The sequence below is a fragment of the Balearica regulorum genome, chromosome 14, assembly GCF_011004875.1.
Source record: "Balearica regulorum gibbericeps isolate bBalReg1 chromosome 14, bBalReg1.pri, whole genome shotgun sequence".
Taxonomy (NCBI): Eukaryota; Metazoa; Chordata; class Aves; order Gruiformes; family Gruidae; genus Balearica; species Balearica regulorum.
In genome coordinates, this window is record NC_046197.1 from 8,824,368 (window position 1) to 8,840,216 (window position 15,849).

Genomic DNA, 15,849 nt, shown 5'->3' on the forward strand with positions numbered 1-15,849 from the left:
CTGTAGTTTCCACCTGTAAAGCTGGCTTCCTTTTTTTATTAGATTTTTCTCCAAGTCTGCTTCCCCTTTATTTTTGTTACAGAAATACTAATTCTGAACGCAGACTTTATTTTATAGGACTTCTAAATCTGACTGTGGACTTTTATTTTATAAAACTTGATTTTAAAATCCTCCTAGCACTTGCAAAAAATACAACCAACTAATAAGATCAAAGATCTGGGGGTGGAATTAATATAATCGAGTATCAGGAAGGAAAAAATTTTAAACAGTAGAAATCAGCTTTTGCAGAAATTGCTTTTATGTTTTCATAAACAATGTGGATTTAGACAGAAGGGGAAAATATTAGGGATATAGTTTTCCTTCTGCTAGACTAGTGACTCACGTTCTAGGTTTCCACATTAGCTCATGTCCTGACCTTTCTAGGTTATGGATAACTTCAAGGGAAAACTGCTCTTTTCCACAAGTAATTACATACACTAAAGATACATTTAAGTGTCGTGTGTGTGGTATCACAGCCGCTTTGAGGGTTGAGTATTTTAATTTAGCATACAGAAATGCCAATAATGGAAATTCTGCATTGGTTTGCAATGTAGTTATGTATTAAAACTATCTCTGATATTCTTATTGATGATCAAAATTTTAGGTTGAGTATTGCCTCTGTTCCAGAGCTCCTCTAGTATAACCAAATGCAAACTGTCCTTGGATGATTGTTCTGAATTAGCTGAACTGTAAGCTGTTATTCTTCTCAAGGCTGTAACACCTGAAGTTCTGGCCAGCATCCCTCCAGCTGCAGAGACGCCAACTGCCATTGTCTTAGTCAGGGCCAAGTTCAGTTTGAGGGGAGATGAGATGTCAGAAGGGTCCACGTTCTCAGTCCCTTGAGCTATTTAGATACCTTTCTAAAAGTAGCTAGAGACTTGATTCTTTATAAAGGCGACAATTCAGAAATAACATTGAAAAGAGCAACTTAGAATGAAGAACAAATAATTCACCAGTCTAGGCAGCCTGTGGAGTTCAGATTTAAACTCTTGTTTAGTGAGTATTTTTCTTACACTCGAGAAAAATTGAGAGAGTTAAAGGTGCATGTATTTTAGAAGCCAGTATAACCTGTTCAGTGCTACAGGGAGCTAAGTTTATTTCAAATAAACATACTGAATTCCACTTTACACATACTCACATGGATGGATTTTATGTTCACTACCTGAAGACACAACTGTAACTTACTTTCCAGCTTGCCCTGTCTCGCTCTGCTGGGAGAGAGCCCATGGGGAAGGTGGAACAGTTCTCTCTGGTGAAGCAGAGAGGCTGCTCCAGGGGAAAAAGCAATTAGTAGTGTTTTATTCAAAATACAGGTCCTTGAGCTTGTGAATGATGCAGAGGAGATCAGTCTCAACAGTTAAGAGGACAAATAAGGCTTAAAACATGTTGTCCTATTTATGTCATAAAGGTTAAATGTTAAAGAACATTGTGGGTCTGATCATGAGGATTAATTTTCCTCCATCTGCTTCCCGTAGGATTTGGCATGCAGTATGACTGTGCATATCCAAAGACCGCTTCCTATTGCACAAGAAGAATTTTTCCTTTCTAAAATGAGTTTGAAATAAGCTCATAACGAATGAATTTACAGTGAAAATGAGCACACTCTAGCAGAGGCAGCTGAAGCTGAGAACTCCTGATTCTTGTATGACCAAAGGTAGAAGCAGGCAAGAGGAAATTCCTTAGCCTGGTAACACAGACTAGTCCGATTCTCAAATCACAATACAAGATGGACCCTCCTGGCACAGTCAGGGTAGCTTTCACTCAGTCTTGCTCTTGGCAAAGCTCAAAAATTATTTTCTCAGCTCCTTTTTCAATAATTGCTTTGGTTGCCTCATTTCTTACCCTGTTGAGCACTGGTTGTCTGAGGCATACTCAGGCTGCAGACTCTGCACAAGCACGCTGATTTGAAGACGTTTGCATTTTTAAAACATAGATTAAAACATCCTCCTTTTTTTTCGTTGTTGAAAAGTTTAGTGTTCTGTGTTATCTTTCAAGGCATGCCAGAAGGTAGTGCTTTTACTGTCTCCACATTTCTTTGTAATTGGATCTTTATGGCTTTCCTGAGTGGGTTAATGAAAGAGATGCACTGTTCTAGTGAGCTAATTGTTTTAGGCTGTTGAGGGATCAGAAAAAAGCAGGAATGATAGCAATTAGTTGAGGATGAAATGGAGTTCAACTTTTAAGGAAAAGAAAGCAACAGAAGAGACAGGATTTTCTGTGCCCACTAATGCCTGGTACAACCCAGTAACTGCAGTTTTCCATACTACTTTTGAGTATAACTTTAATTACTCCGTTCAGGGCAAAACAGTGTGGCCTAAACTACGTGCAGGCAACTCCTCGTTGTTCTGTTATCACTCCTGTTTGCAGTCTTTTTGCCAGATACAACAAAGAAAGAGACAGAAATACCTTTCTAACTTAGACTAGTAACTAACTTAGACCAGAAACCCACCAGGATAGTAGATAGTGATGACTTTTGCTTCTGCAAAATGCATTTCAGACCTTGGTGGAACAAAGAAAAAAATCACTTTGCCTAAGAAAACCTTGCAATGGACAGATTAGCAAACTCCAGATTTCTAAGCTACAAAGTCTTAAAAGTAAGTCCAGTAATTCCAGAGCATTTTAGAAACAGCCTCCATCCCACCACTCATTTGCACTGCACTTGGATCTAAGCGCAGTCCTCGGCCTGCTGCTCTATCATCTCCCACCACACCTCTTACGAGTGGGACATTTTTTTCAGATGCATTTACTTCCTGAGCACATTTGTACATGCGTTTGTTCTTCATTTTTAATATAAAGCTAAGAGCTGCAAATTTGGCTCCAACACCACAGCAGAGTTTTAACCCATTGCTGCTCTTTATTCATAAGCTGCTACAACGTACGCTAAAAGCGCGTCAGGAGGGCGGACGCGGGAGTGCGAGACCCGGGGTTCAAGTCGCCTGCTGTAGTGCCCTGTTAGCAAGGCGGCTGTTAGAGCGGCCCGTGCAAAGGAGGAATTTCCTCGCTCTAGCACTGCTCCTGGCTCTGCACACCCTGGTTGGGAAGGGGTTATGCCACCGGGCTCTGGGCCGCACGGGAGCCAAGCTGCCAGAGCAAAATGGGGCCTCCAGCTGCCTCCTGGTTTTGCTCAGCTTCCCTTCTGGCTTTAACAAGTCTCATGCTGGGCATGTGCAGAAGCAAAAGCTCCGGGCTGCAGGTTTGAACACCAGAGGCAGCACAGCCCCACTGTATATTCTGCTGATATACTAGTATTTTCTCAACATTTTAGAAATAGCTGAAAGACTATTTTTAGCAAATTAACAGTTCTCCAAGAACAGAAAAGCCAGCTCTAATGCAAAATTCTCTACTTGGAAAGCAGCAGCGGGGATTTTGTCTGTAGCTATTCCTACCTGCGCAGACTGTCGCTCTGTCACTGCATGCACGCAATGGAAGTCATTTTTCACTCGCCTCTGGGGGCTGCTGCTTTGCCCTGAAGGACAGAGGCACTGTGCCCTGACACGGGTAGGTGACATTTGCTGGCTTTCCTAGCTTGGGCCAGCGCTGCCCATGTCCCCAGGTACTGGGATGGCTGCTGATGCCGCAGACTCCGGAAGTGGGGCTGGAGTTTTTTGTGTTTTGGGAAATATGTGGCATTTTCAGAAGGGTCTTTTCTTGTCTAACTACTTTATCAGAGACCTAGGCAGGAGCAACTTGTGGCAAGTCAAAAAGATTGCAGAGTTTCAGTTTGAATTAGAAGGTGCACGAGACAAAAGAAAAACCCCAACCTTAACACATCTTCTGCACTGTGCTCGCCGCGGCTCACTGGTGCTTGGGCTGGTTCCCACTTCCCTCTTCCTAAAATAAGCTCTATTTATTTTTATCTTAATGGGTTAGGACTGCAGTTCCTACGCAGAGCTAATGGTCTCAAGGGCATCCTTTAAGTTTAAACAGAGATTTGACTCATTTTTATGGGGGCTTTTGGAGAGGGACAATCACTCTCTGAAGACTGCTCACAGACTTCCAAACTCCTTTTAGGCAGGGCAATAAAAATCACTCAAATCACTGGTCCACACTAAGCCAGGAGGCCTGTCGGGTAGAAAAATGCTTTTTCCCTCCCATTAGTATCTCCCAAAAAAACCCCAAAGCACCTACACTTATCTTTGAAGAGAAGGACGCTTTAATTGCCGTTGCCCCGTGCAACGGGAAGGCTGTATTTTTAGCTGCCTCCAGCCTCCGGGTGAACTGCAGCTATTTTGGCATTTGCCCAGTCATTTTGTTTGGTTACAGAGGCATTGCTGCAAGGTCGGTATCTGTAACGGTACAAGGCGTTAGCGCTCAGAAAGCAAACGAGGGAAAACCCTTCCTCGCCGGGATGCAGCCCTGTCCCGCTGTCCTGGGGTGGGAGCCAGCGGTCGCTCACCTTTCGGCACGTGCACGTGAAAGGGGACAGCGGAACTGCAATCACACTTCTCGCTCTGTCGGAGCTGGATGATGCACCTTTCCCTTGCCACACAACCCACACGTTCCCCCCAACAAGCTTTATCTGAAGGGTGTGAAGCCACAGCGTGCTGTGCTGGGGGCACCGGCGGGGATGCGGGCAGGGGGACAGGACCACGCCAGCCAGGAGCAGCACCGAGGCAGCACGTCCCAGGCGGCTGCGGGGACTGCAAGGGGCGGCGCGGGCAGCACGGCTTTGCTGCCGAGGAGGAAGCACCAGAACAGGTCCCAGCAGCCCATCCGCGGTGGGGACCCGCACTCCCAGTCCTACGCATGTCCCGTGGGGGTCTGCCGAGATGGACGTCAGCCCGAGCCGGCTCCCTGTGCTGCAGCAACGAGCCACCTTCCCCGTGATCAATGGTGAAAACTGTGTTAGTCACGGCAGGAGACTTTTGCTAAAAAGGAGCACAGACAGGACACTATCTCTTGTAGTGCTTCCCTGCAATGTCTAGCTGAAAAAAAAAAAAAAAAATGAACTGAGAACCAAGTCTCAGGGCTGCTCTGTTTCACTGTGAACGCGCAAAGTTTATTTAACAAAGCGTGCTGCCAAACATGTTCTCCAGCAGAGCTGTCTGGGACCCTGGGTGAGCTCGGCTCGGCGTTGCAGCACAGACATATTTTCCATCTGCCTGGCAGGAGCTTCCCAGCGCTGCCTCTCCCCACGCCAACGAATTAGGTCAGGCTCTCGCTGCCTTCAACACACTGAGGATCCGGGCACAACATCTCCAGTAACTGCGACTTCCCCAGTTACACCCTGAGTCGCCCGGCAGGACTGCTGGATTTTCAAGCATCATTTCATCCCTGGCCCGTTTCACATCCATCCCCAAGTCCGGGTGCCCCAGCACTGCTGTCATGGGGCAGATTCGGGATAAGCGTAAGAGCTTTTCCTTCTCAACACCGTAGCGTCTGAGGAAACCACTGTGGCTTCCCAGGCCAATCCGACTGGCACCCTGGCAAAGCCCACGGGAAGTTTTCATCTGGTTTTGTAAGAAACCCGAGGCAGGACCCGTGCAGGGGCAATGCCGTGAGCCTCTGGGCTGCCTCCAGCCCCACACCCGGGCGGCAGAGGCTCTCCAAGAGAACTGGGCTTCTACAAACTTTATGGAAACAGGCAAAAAGTGAGAATTCCTATTCAGCCGATCACCAGAGCTGCCCCAGGGGAGAACGGCTCTCGGAGCCCGTGTCTGGGGGTGTCCCCACCTGCGCTCACCCCAATGCCGGGGGGCAGCGGGGCTGGGGGCAGCTCCCCACGGGCCAAGCCAGAGCTCTGCAGGCATACAGCCGCTTTTCTGGAACAGCCCTTATCCCAGTGAGACTGCCGGTGACGATTGCGTGGTTGTGGGCAGGGGGGTTGTTCTCCGGGAGGTTGTTCAATGGCCGGGAACATCACCGAGCTGTCAGGGAGCTGGGGCGCCGGCTCTGAAGGAGCTCTGCCGGACCATCGGCACGAAAACAGCCCTGCGCTTCCTCGGCCAGACATTCCCACCCCTCCCAGGAGCAGCTGAACTGACCACAGCTCACAAAGCAAACTGTACGCATACTGCATTGTTACATTCCGTCTATTCCCACCACGTTCCAACAGCAAGTGCAAGAGAAAGCTTAAAAAAAACCCACCACCACAGCTCCGATAAGGATGAATTCTGGCAGAGTCAGGAATGATACTTCCAGCCGTACTCCCAATCAGCTGATAATCTGCACTGAGCAGAAAATATTTACCAGCTGGAGAGCCGCAGGGCAGGATCTGGAGCCCTGGCACCGAGCACAAGCCTGTCCCGAGCCCTGCGCAGGATCCTGGCCGGGGCAGAGCGGGAACCACGCACCCACAGCCGGGACCCGCGGGCTGCGGCCAGGAGCACCAGTGACCCACTCTGCGCGGGCGAGGGGTCAGGCAACTCCTCGGCCGCCGTTTGCATCTCTGCACCTCCCCGGGGGCTGTTAGGGAAGCACTGTCGATTTTGAGAGGTGTAAGGCATTTGCAAATTCTGGGTTGAATGTGCTGGTACGCTGCTCAGAGCTGTAACGCCGCGACTTGCTGCAGCGGGGAAACACGCAGGGACGGGGATTTACTGCGCCTCAGCACTTCTGCGTTGGCAGAGCTACAGCTGCACTCCGGCTTCAGCCGCTGCTTCTGGTGCTACTGCTTTGCCTTAAGCGATTGCTAGGGGGTTATAATTACTTTGCAAGCTTAAAACAAAATCCCAACCCTTTCCAAAGGCAGAAGCGTTCCCGCCTGGCCATCCCTATGGCAAAGCCTCCATGTTTTGTCTCGCACATCCACCTGAAGCAGCGCTGAGGTACCTGCCGTTTCCTCTGGGAATTCCCATTTCCAAAGCTGCCGCTTCACACAATTTCCTTTAATTCAAGCCTGGAGTGATGTGCCGTTACCTGTTTGTCTAAGTTGTTTTAGAAGTGAGTTTCCACCCTTAGGACAATATTCGCTCCCCTTCCTAACGCTCCAGGATCAAGTGTCAAAGTTGTTCCCTAGTTCGAGCCGCATTACCCGTCCCCTTACAAATTCTGCTGGCGCGGGCAGCGGCTACAGCAGAGAGGGGCAGAATCGATCAGAAATGATCCAGGCAGCTCCTAAGCCTTTCACACAGGACTGCAAGGAAGAGAGAGAAAGGGAAAAGCTCCCCAAGCATCAAGAGCTTTCCAGCCATATGTGCATAAAAATTTCTTCCCGTGCCACGTGACAGAGGAAGAGGCGCAGGCCCATTACACAATAATAAAAATATGCCTTTGGCAACATTGAGGCGAAACCTGGAGCTGCTGCAGGAAGCTAGCAATCCGCACAAAAAGGAGTAAAACGTTAATAACAAAAGAGAGACCGAAGTCGATATTGCACACCCCTCAGAAGGACGCTGCTGCGGCAGGACAGGGCTTGGGCTCCGCGCGTGACAGCGATCTGCAGCAAAACATCTGCTGAAAATCCTGTAGGTTTCCAGCGCCTGTCAAGATCTCACTGAAGAGATTAGTCGTGGTGAGTAGATTCACTTTCCCTTTTTTTTTTTCCTCCCTCCTCTTAACCTTAACTTCGCAAACTTACCAAATAAGGTCTAAATCACTGAGCACTCAGGTTTCCAACGCCTGCACAGGAATCCAGAAAGGCAACAGGCGCCAGTTAAAAGAAATACCCCAGGAAGGAAACATTCCTCAGACTGTTCCTGGGAGCACCCACCTCGTACAGCCGAAAGCACAGCCTCTCCCTTCGCTCTGGTACCGGTCGGCGGCTGCTGTAACAGGGCGTTAGCTCGGGGCTAGGCAAGGTTTGCCACGGGCATCCCTGGCTGCCTAAAGCTGAGACACCGATGCCGGTTGAGGCACAGAGGATGCATCGCTCTCCTTTGCCTCCTTTGATGTTGCTCTGTGCAATAGCAGATAACACAAACTCCTAGCTGGTATAACTACTGCACTGGCTTATAGCAGAAATTAGATACATCCGTTTCAGCTGCTGTCACAGCAGCGCACCTTATTTTATCTAAATCAGCCCTGCACCCCAGGGTGTGCTTCCATCCCGGGGACGCTGCAGGGCAGCCACCGCAGCTGAGAATTAGGCTCACGGGGATAATGTCTAATTTGAAGACTAATTAAGACACCTCGAGGTACGCTGGGAAATTGTGAAGCAGGAAGATGGTTGTTTTGTTTAAGAAATCCTGGAGTATTGAAAGGAAACAGAGTAGAAAGTCACAGCCATTTGTTTGCTGCTGGGTCCCCCCTTGGGCGATCAGAGCACCCTGCTCCTCGCTGCCTCCCAGCAGCAATTCCCGCCAGGCTCTCTCCTCTCCTCCTCTCTCCTCTCCTCCTCTCTCCTCTCCTCCTCTCTCCTCTCCCCGCTGTGCTTTCCCTCCCCCCGGGCAGGCACAAGCCACCACCGCAGGGCACAGGGTGGCTTCCCTGGCCAAAAATCATCATCTGGCCACCGCACGTGCCACCAAACCACCCCACATCTGGCAAACCAGATCCAACAGGATTTCAGCCCGGCTGCCTTGTACGCACCAGAAATTACAACTAGTCCTTTCTCCTGGGGCAAAAGGCAAAGTCTTTTCTTACACAAACACCTTTTTAATGCATATAGATCTATAGAATTGGTCTGGCTTCTTAACTGGGAAGCGGCTCAGGAAGGTCACCTGCAGCAGGGCTGGGATGAGGGTGGTCACGCAGGGGCTTGCAGGAGCCGCGCGGAGCAGGGACGTTGTGGCCACCAAATCTATAGGGGAGACAAGTCCTGGTGCTGCCCCAGGCCGTGCTGGGGAGGAGCTGGGTCATGGCAGCCCACAGCCCTGGCCAGCCATGCCTGTGCTGCAGACGCCTGAGCTAGCTCGTTGAAGTGAAGGTGGCCCACTGTTTCCCCGTGCTGACAGCAGTGTGCTCTGCCCGGGTGCTGAGGGGCTGAAGATTTGCATTTCAGCGGCAGGTACGAACTGCAGCCATCGCCCGGTTCCCACGCTGGGTTGGCTGGCACAGGATCTCCTCTCCTCCCTAAGCACTCCCCCACCTCCAGTCAGCTCTCATAACCCCCAGGCATGGTGCACACTCCTGCACAACAGGCATCGGTCGTGGCCAAAAAGCTTCCAAACCCTATTAACAAAGACATTAATTAAAATGTCCTTAGAAGAGTAAGACCTCAGCTGAAACCATGCTGCATGGCCTCCAGTGCCAGGCCTGCCGCCCGTACTGCGGAAAGATGCTGATCTGTTTCCAATTTGCTTTTTGGAGCTCATCGTACGTTCTACATCGAGGAGCAATTTTCCTTTTAAGGTGGAACAGCATGAGGTTTGTTTTCTTTCAAAGAGATTTCTTTAAGAGGTTATTTATAGATCCTCTTGTGAATGTGACTGTGCTTTGCATCCCACACGCGCTGCTGTGATGTGGGCTGAAATGTTCTCGTGGAGCCGTTAATTAACACCGAGTCAGGAGCTGCGCCAGAGCACGGCTCCAGGTAGTCGAATACTCCCCGTCTATCCAAGTGCCGGTACTACTAACCTCCCAGCCGCAAGGGATTTTGTGTTGCCACTTTTTATCCCATCAGACCAGCTAGCTGGGTTGTCTGAAGGTAACAGAAGGACTTAACGGTACGAGACTTCAAGAGAAGGAGCTGCCCTCCTCGCCCGTGTCTTCTCTACGTGAAGCAGTCCCGGCTTCTTTCCAGGTTATGCTCCACAACGACATTTCTCCTTGCCACAACTTATTAGCGTCATCCACCTCCAGACGCCTCGCGCTTCTCTTCTGCCCTTCCTCAGGCGGTTACTGGGAAGCAGGGATGTAGCTTTCCTTGGGATCTTCCCCACTCCGCAGGCATTTTAACTTTTTATTTCCCTTTCCATGAACCAAGAAGCCTTTATTCAACTGTCCACATTACTACTGGTTGGTGATTTCCATCTCACAAGGCCATTAAACTGACACCTTTCACCAGCAGCAAATAAACTTAGGCATAAGAAAAGCAAAAGAACCGAAGAACAAGATGGCTTAGCAGCTGAATCCAGCCCAGGGATCTGTTTTGCATTTCCCACTCCTCTGCATGTTCGTAATTGTACATGTTGCAGAACGGGGGGCTCCCACTCAGCACTGGTACGTAGCATATTGCTCACTGGATTTGGAGCATGTAATATGCATTTCCACCCCCCTTCCGGAGCCAAATACCAGGACGAGAGCACTAATGCCAACATGATATTTATACAAGACTTTAAGCATCTTATTTCCAGTGCAGGAGTTAAACATAACACTACTGGGGAGATGCTAAAGCCTCCCAGTATTTGACTTAACGCCGAGCAGGACCTTGCCTGACCAAGAGGCCACCGACGGATTGCAAGGGCCAGGATATCCCAGCTCATCTTCTCTTGCATCTGTGTTTAACTACAACTGTGCTTCAGCACCAAAGCTTGAAGAAATACGTGAAAGGCAGTTTGCTTGTTTTTCAATCCTCATTTACATTCTGTAATTTCATTAGCAGGACTTCAGGATGTGATAAGAAAGTCCACACAAATGGATGATTCTTGTAAAATATTTAACCCTCTACCATCAGAGGTAGCTGTAATAAGGGAAAAAATTAAATTTCATAGCAGTCTTTTTCATCAAATAAGAGCATGCACCTCTTGCCCGGGGGTAGGAGTTGTATCGAAGTGATACATGGCTAATTCCCTTAAAAAAAAAAAAAAAAAAAAAAAAAAGAATCCTTTGGCTTTAGCTTGATCTCTCCTAATCAAAGAGCTACCACGCAAACACTGCACCAGCCACAGATCTGTATGGGGCAGTTTTAGGCTTCGTGTCTCATTTCTCCAAGGGTACTGCAGCTACAGAAGCTGAAAGAAAGAAATTGGGCCAGGGGATGTCTTTCATCCCTCCACCAGCTTGCTTCCATATTCACACAACTGGAAAAAAAAAAAAAAAAAAAAAAAAAAAAAAAAAAAAAAAGCCCTTCTAGTCTGGGGAGGGGATGGCAGGAGCACCTTTACCCACGGGTAGTCAGAAACTGATACCCTAGGGGAAATTTTCTTTTTTACCATATCTGTAACCATGTGCAGAACCCAAATGCTATTTTAAATGCTTCTAATACCCAGAGTCTTGGGTGGGTCATGCAGGAAGATGGGCTTCTGTCAATCAGCCTGATTTTGAGCATCTTCTCCAAGCTGCTGATGCATCTAAGCGCTATTTCAAGATGCGGTGGAATCACTCAGGAGTCGCACATGGAGCATAGCTATTTGCAAACAGCTCCATGCCGAGACATCCAGAGGGATATTTTACTGTATAATAACTGTTCTGTAGCATCAGCAGGTTATGGGAATACCTTTATTCCAGAAATTCTTTTCTATCGCTATCTCCCCATCCAGGAGTGGGGCGAGAGAAGCCCAGGAGGCTCAGCCTCCCGCCGTGAAGGCAGGCAGAGCCTGGGATGCTCCAAAAAGCTCTTGGCATTTGCTATGCTTAAAGCAGTGGCTCACTTCACAGAGCCAGGAGACAAACGACAGCCGGAGTTTTCACAGTTACCTTTCTTTCCAAGGTGAATGTCGGTAACAAACACAAACCCAGAGAGGCAGGTCAGCACGGCGAGAGGTTAGAAAACCACCGGCGGAGGCTGCGGGGGGGCCGGACGCAGCTCAGGGGCGGCCGCACCCCGACACTGAGCCAGAGACTTGGCGGGCGATTCGGCTGCAGGTTGTGCCGTGCCGGGGAACGGGACGGTCTCAGCTAGCGAAGAGGCTCGATTCCTGTATCGGGCAAAACGCAGTAAGGACTGCCTTGGCCCAAAGCCTCCGCAAGCCCATCTTCTAAATTCAGCCCTGCATCACACGATGGGCTTCGTGCTCGGTAAGAAACCCCAGTGACCCAGCCCCAGGGCAGGTCTTACTGGGGGAGTTCACACCAACCAAACCCCTTTCTCCTTCCACCACTCTGCTAGTCCCGAGCAGCTGCTTTCCGCACCCCTCTGCCATCGCTACTTGTGTTTGAAGGCAAAGGAGGCCCAGGGAACGAAACAAAACAAGGGATGGCCACAGATACAGACTTAGAGAGGAGCAAGTTTGAAAAAAATATCGGTCAGACCTAGAAAACTCCATGAGCCAAATCCTTGAATTCATGGCACACCAAAACAAACAGCTCCCCCACCCTGCCAAAAAAAGCCCAATTGCCTCCCATGTTCACGCAAGTCTCTACAGCACACCGTCCCTGTGGAGGGGACACCGCCGTCCCCACACCGAACAGCCACGTCCCATCTCCTTTTTACAGCCCGCGCCATGATCTCTGCTGTCCTCCTCCTCTGGACCGTGCCCTGTGTGGCAAACCACATCCTCGGGGGCTTTGCCAAGGGAGCGCTGCAGGAAGGTCCCCAGCTGGCGTGCAGCCTGCCGGGACCCCCGGGGCCACCCGGCCCCCCCGGCACGCCCGGGGCTCCAGGGACGGTTGGCAGGATGGGCTTCCCCGGCAAAGATGGCAAGGACGGCAAGGATGGGGATAAAGGCGAGCACGGCGATGAAGGTAAGAGAAAAGCACTTCTTAACACAAGGGTAAAGTGTAAAAGCAATAGTGCACAGCCCACTTAACAGCAGCCCGTCACCTCAAACCCGAGCCCCAGGACAGACGACATCTCAAAGGTAACTCTTCTAGAAATTTCCACTCTCCCCGCTCCAACATCTCACACTTGTTAGTTCCTGCCGGGGGGGTCAGACTCACGTTATTTGCTGATAGCATCTTAATGCTGCACGCAATTCCTGCTGCCTTCATTTTGTTCTGATACATGCTCTCTAGACGAGAAAGCGGTGGCCTCTGACTCCTGCTCTCAAGCGAAAGGGTCAGGTGAAAACGTTAAATACTTGCTCCCTGGAGCACTCTAGCTGGGTGACAGGCACTGCTCTGACCATGCTCAATCTATATCAAAGCAAACAACAACCCTTCTTTAATCCCGAGGTGGGGGCTCTTACATCCACCCTTACAGGCAATAAGCATCAGGACCAGCTATGGTGGGAAGAGCGTGATTTCCCGTTGCCACGCTAGAGCGCACTCCTGATTCAGCGTAACACCAGCGTGCCAAAGCTGCATCTTATTCTCTTCTCCCACCCCCAAAACAGGGCATCTGGAGAACAGGTTTCCACCCACAGCTGCATTTAAATCTAGAGTTGCTACAGCAGGTCAAGAGACAGTATATAAATCCCCATGAATTTGTCATATATCAGACACTACCGCAATCAGCACTGATCTGCAGTTTCAGCATCACCGTGACAGCCCAACTCGCCTCCCATCCTATGGCAGTCCCTGCACTGGGCGTCTTCTGGTTCGTGACTGGTTCATCCCCCAGTTAGGCTGGGCTTTTTACCACACCGAGATTATTTCTTTTTTTAAACAACAGTTTCATGTTAAATGTTTAAAAAAAAAAAAAAAAAAAGGAGATTAAAAGTACTCCATCTGCTCAAAGCCTCAAAGCTAGGTTCCAAAAGCTTCACAAACCTGTCCAGCTTCTGAAAAACCCAAACGTTTAAAGCTTGTTCTTGGCTAGCTTTATAATTAATTACTCCTTTTCTAGAGTGAGCCAGATAACTGAACCAGCCTTTTGGTGCTTAAAAGAGCCAGACTGTCCTGCTCCCAAGTCCCGCTGTTACCACACCAACTACCTACCTAACCTAGGTAGTCCTGGCAGATGTCCAGCCCCAGGTGGTATTTCATTGGGATTCTCACCAGCAAGGTTTTCCTCCTAAACAAAAATATACTGCTGCAATGATACAACCCCTTTCCGCTTGCCATATCATCTCTTTCACTGAAAAATTTACAAGGCTATTTGTCTTCTAGGTCCACAAGGCAGAACAGGAAACCCCGGCAAGCCAGGACCAAAGGGGAAAGCAGGAGCTATTGGCAAGGCAGGCCCACGAGGGCCCAAGGGTTTAAAGGGTAATCCTGGAAAAAACGGGGCACCAGGAAAGAAAGGTCCCAAAGGGAACAAGGGCGAGACCGGGATGCCAGGACCCTGCACCTGTAACACCAACAAAGCCAAATCTGCCTTCTCTGTGGCAGTCTCAAAGAGCTACCCAAGGGAAAGGCTGCCCATCAAATTTGATAGGATCCTGATGAACGAGGGAGGACATTACAATGCTTCCAGCGGGAAATTTATATGCAGCATCCCAGGAATTTACTACTTCACTTATGACATCACTTTGGCCAACAAACACTTGGCCATTGGCTTGGTCCACAACGGGCAGTACCGGATCAAGACTTTTGATGCCAACACTGGGAACCACGACGTTGCCTCTGGATCAACCATCCTTTCCCTGAAGCAGGAGGATGAGGTGTGGCTGCAGATCTTTTACTCAGAACAAAATGGGCTCTTTTATGATCCCTACTGGACAGACAGCTTATTCACTGGCTTCCTGATATATCCCGATCAAGATTATCTCAATGAAATATAGGATGAGAAACTAGCCTGTGGGAAACAGCAGGAAGTGCATGAGACCTCAGTCCAGCAAAGTATAGCCTGTACATGGACATGTGTGGGATTATCATACAATTCCACATTTTTGGCACTAACAGCCTGTTTTGGCTATTTCAATATTGACTTGATGTCATCAACTAGTCCACAGGGTACCAGGACCAGTAGGACTCACCTTTAAGCAGCCTCATGAATCTCTAAATGTCAAAGCCACCCATTATGTTTTCCATGATGATTCCAATGCTCCATGTAACTCAAATACTGGTGCAGAATGCTTTGATTATTATATTATTATTACAAAGCATCGAAGCCAACAACAGCTTCCTGAAATCTGAGCTCAGAAGCGCCACTGATGCTGGAGACCCCTTCACTGCACCTCCTCCCCCTACACCCCACAAGAGTAATAATCCGTGTTAACAGAGTTACACTTTACCAGCTACTTCAGAGTCGGGAAGTTGTCAGCTAAAGTTGTAAGAGTAGCTCTCAGCCTCATCAAAGCAGTATTAATAAACAAAGGCATCTGGTCAGAATAGGAAATGACACAAAGAGCGAGCTCGTTTCTACGGTTAAAGGTAAGACTCCTGGTAAGACACAAGCTGCTGCACTGAGCCCCACCAGCGCCGCTCAGATTTCAGCCTCGATCTACCAGCACTGGAGTCCTGCGTCTGGTTTCGGACAAGCGTTGGTAAGCGGTGACCAGAGCCTAAACTGGACTGTGCAGGCCAAATACCTGCGGGCCTCCGAGCCACAGTGGAGGATGAACATTACAGATAAGACTCAACTGTCAAAGATAGTGTGAACCTTCACTCTGGAAAGAGATTCATTGATAACCTTCTCCCTTCATCCCTGCCAGCTTTTGCTGGAAGGAGATACTTGTGGTGCTGCCAAGATCCTCCCCAAGGGCTTAATGCTCCAGCCTGACCCTATCTTACTGCTGCTTTGCTTTTTTGATATTGTATGTCAAATATTAGAGATGCTAAAAAAAAAAAAAAAAAAAAAAAAAAATCAATGTTTTGGTTCTAAACTGTATAGAAAACCCCCCCCAGAAAAGTCAAAAGCTGAACTTCTGCTCAGCTGAGCTTTTTTGCTTTTGCTAAACCGAGCTTAGCAATTTTTTTACCTCCTCCATATCAGCTAGTGCAGGGCCACGTTCCAAACAGGTTCATTATTACCAGAGCAGAGAGTTCTGCTAGAAAGCCGCTCGCTCAGCCTGGCTGCCTTGCCCCAGCGCTCCTGTAACACAGAGGTCTCTTCCTCGCTATCAGATGCATCTTCTTGGTTTCCAGTCATATTTCTCATCTCTTTTATCACTTGGTGAAAATGCTCATGAACTTCCAGCTCCCCTAACCCTCATATTTAGGCATTGAAGTGATATCCCATAAGAACAAAGATGGTTTTTTTAATCTTACTTTTACAAGTCATAATAT

General features: G+C 48.9%; 1 protein-coding gene across 1 annotated transcript; it reads left to right on the forward strand.

Moving 5' to 3' along the window:
• The first annotated feature begins 7,218 nt into the window (after nt 1–7,218).
• On the forward strand, nt 7,219–15,465 carry C1QTNF2 (C1q and TNF related 2). Its single transcript, XM_075766867.1, has 3 exons — nt 7,219–7,492; nt 12,235–12,483; nt 13,789–15,465. The coding sequence occupies exons 2-3, from the start codon at nt 12,243–12,245 to the stop codon at nt 14,400–14,402; spliced, it is 855 nt and encodes a 284-aa protein (XP_075622982.1). The 5' UTR covers nt 7,219–7,492; nt 12,235–12,242; the 3' UTR covers nt 14,403–15,465.
• Nucleotides 15,466–15,849: the final 384 nt, after the last annotated feature.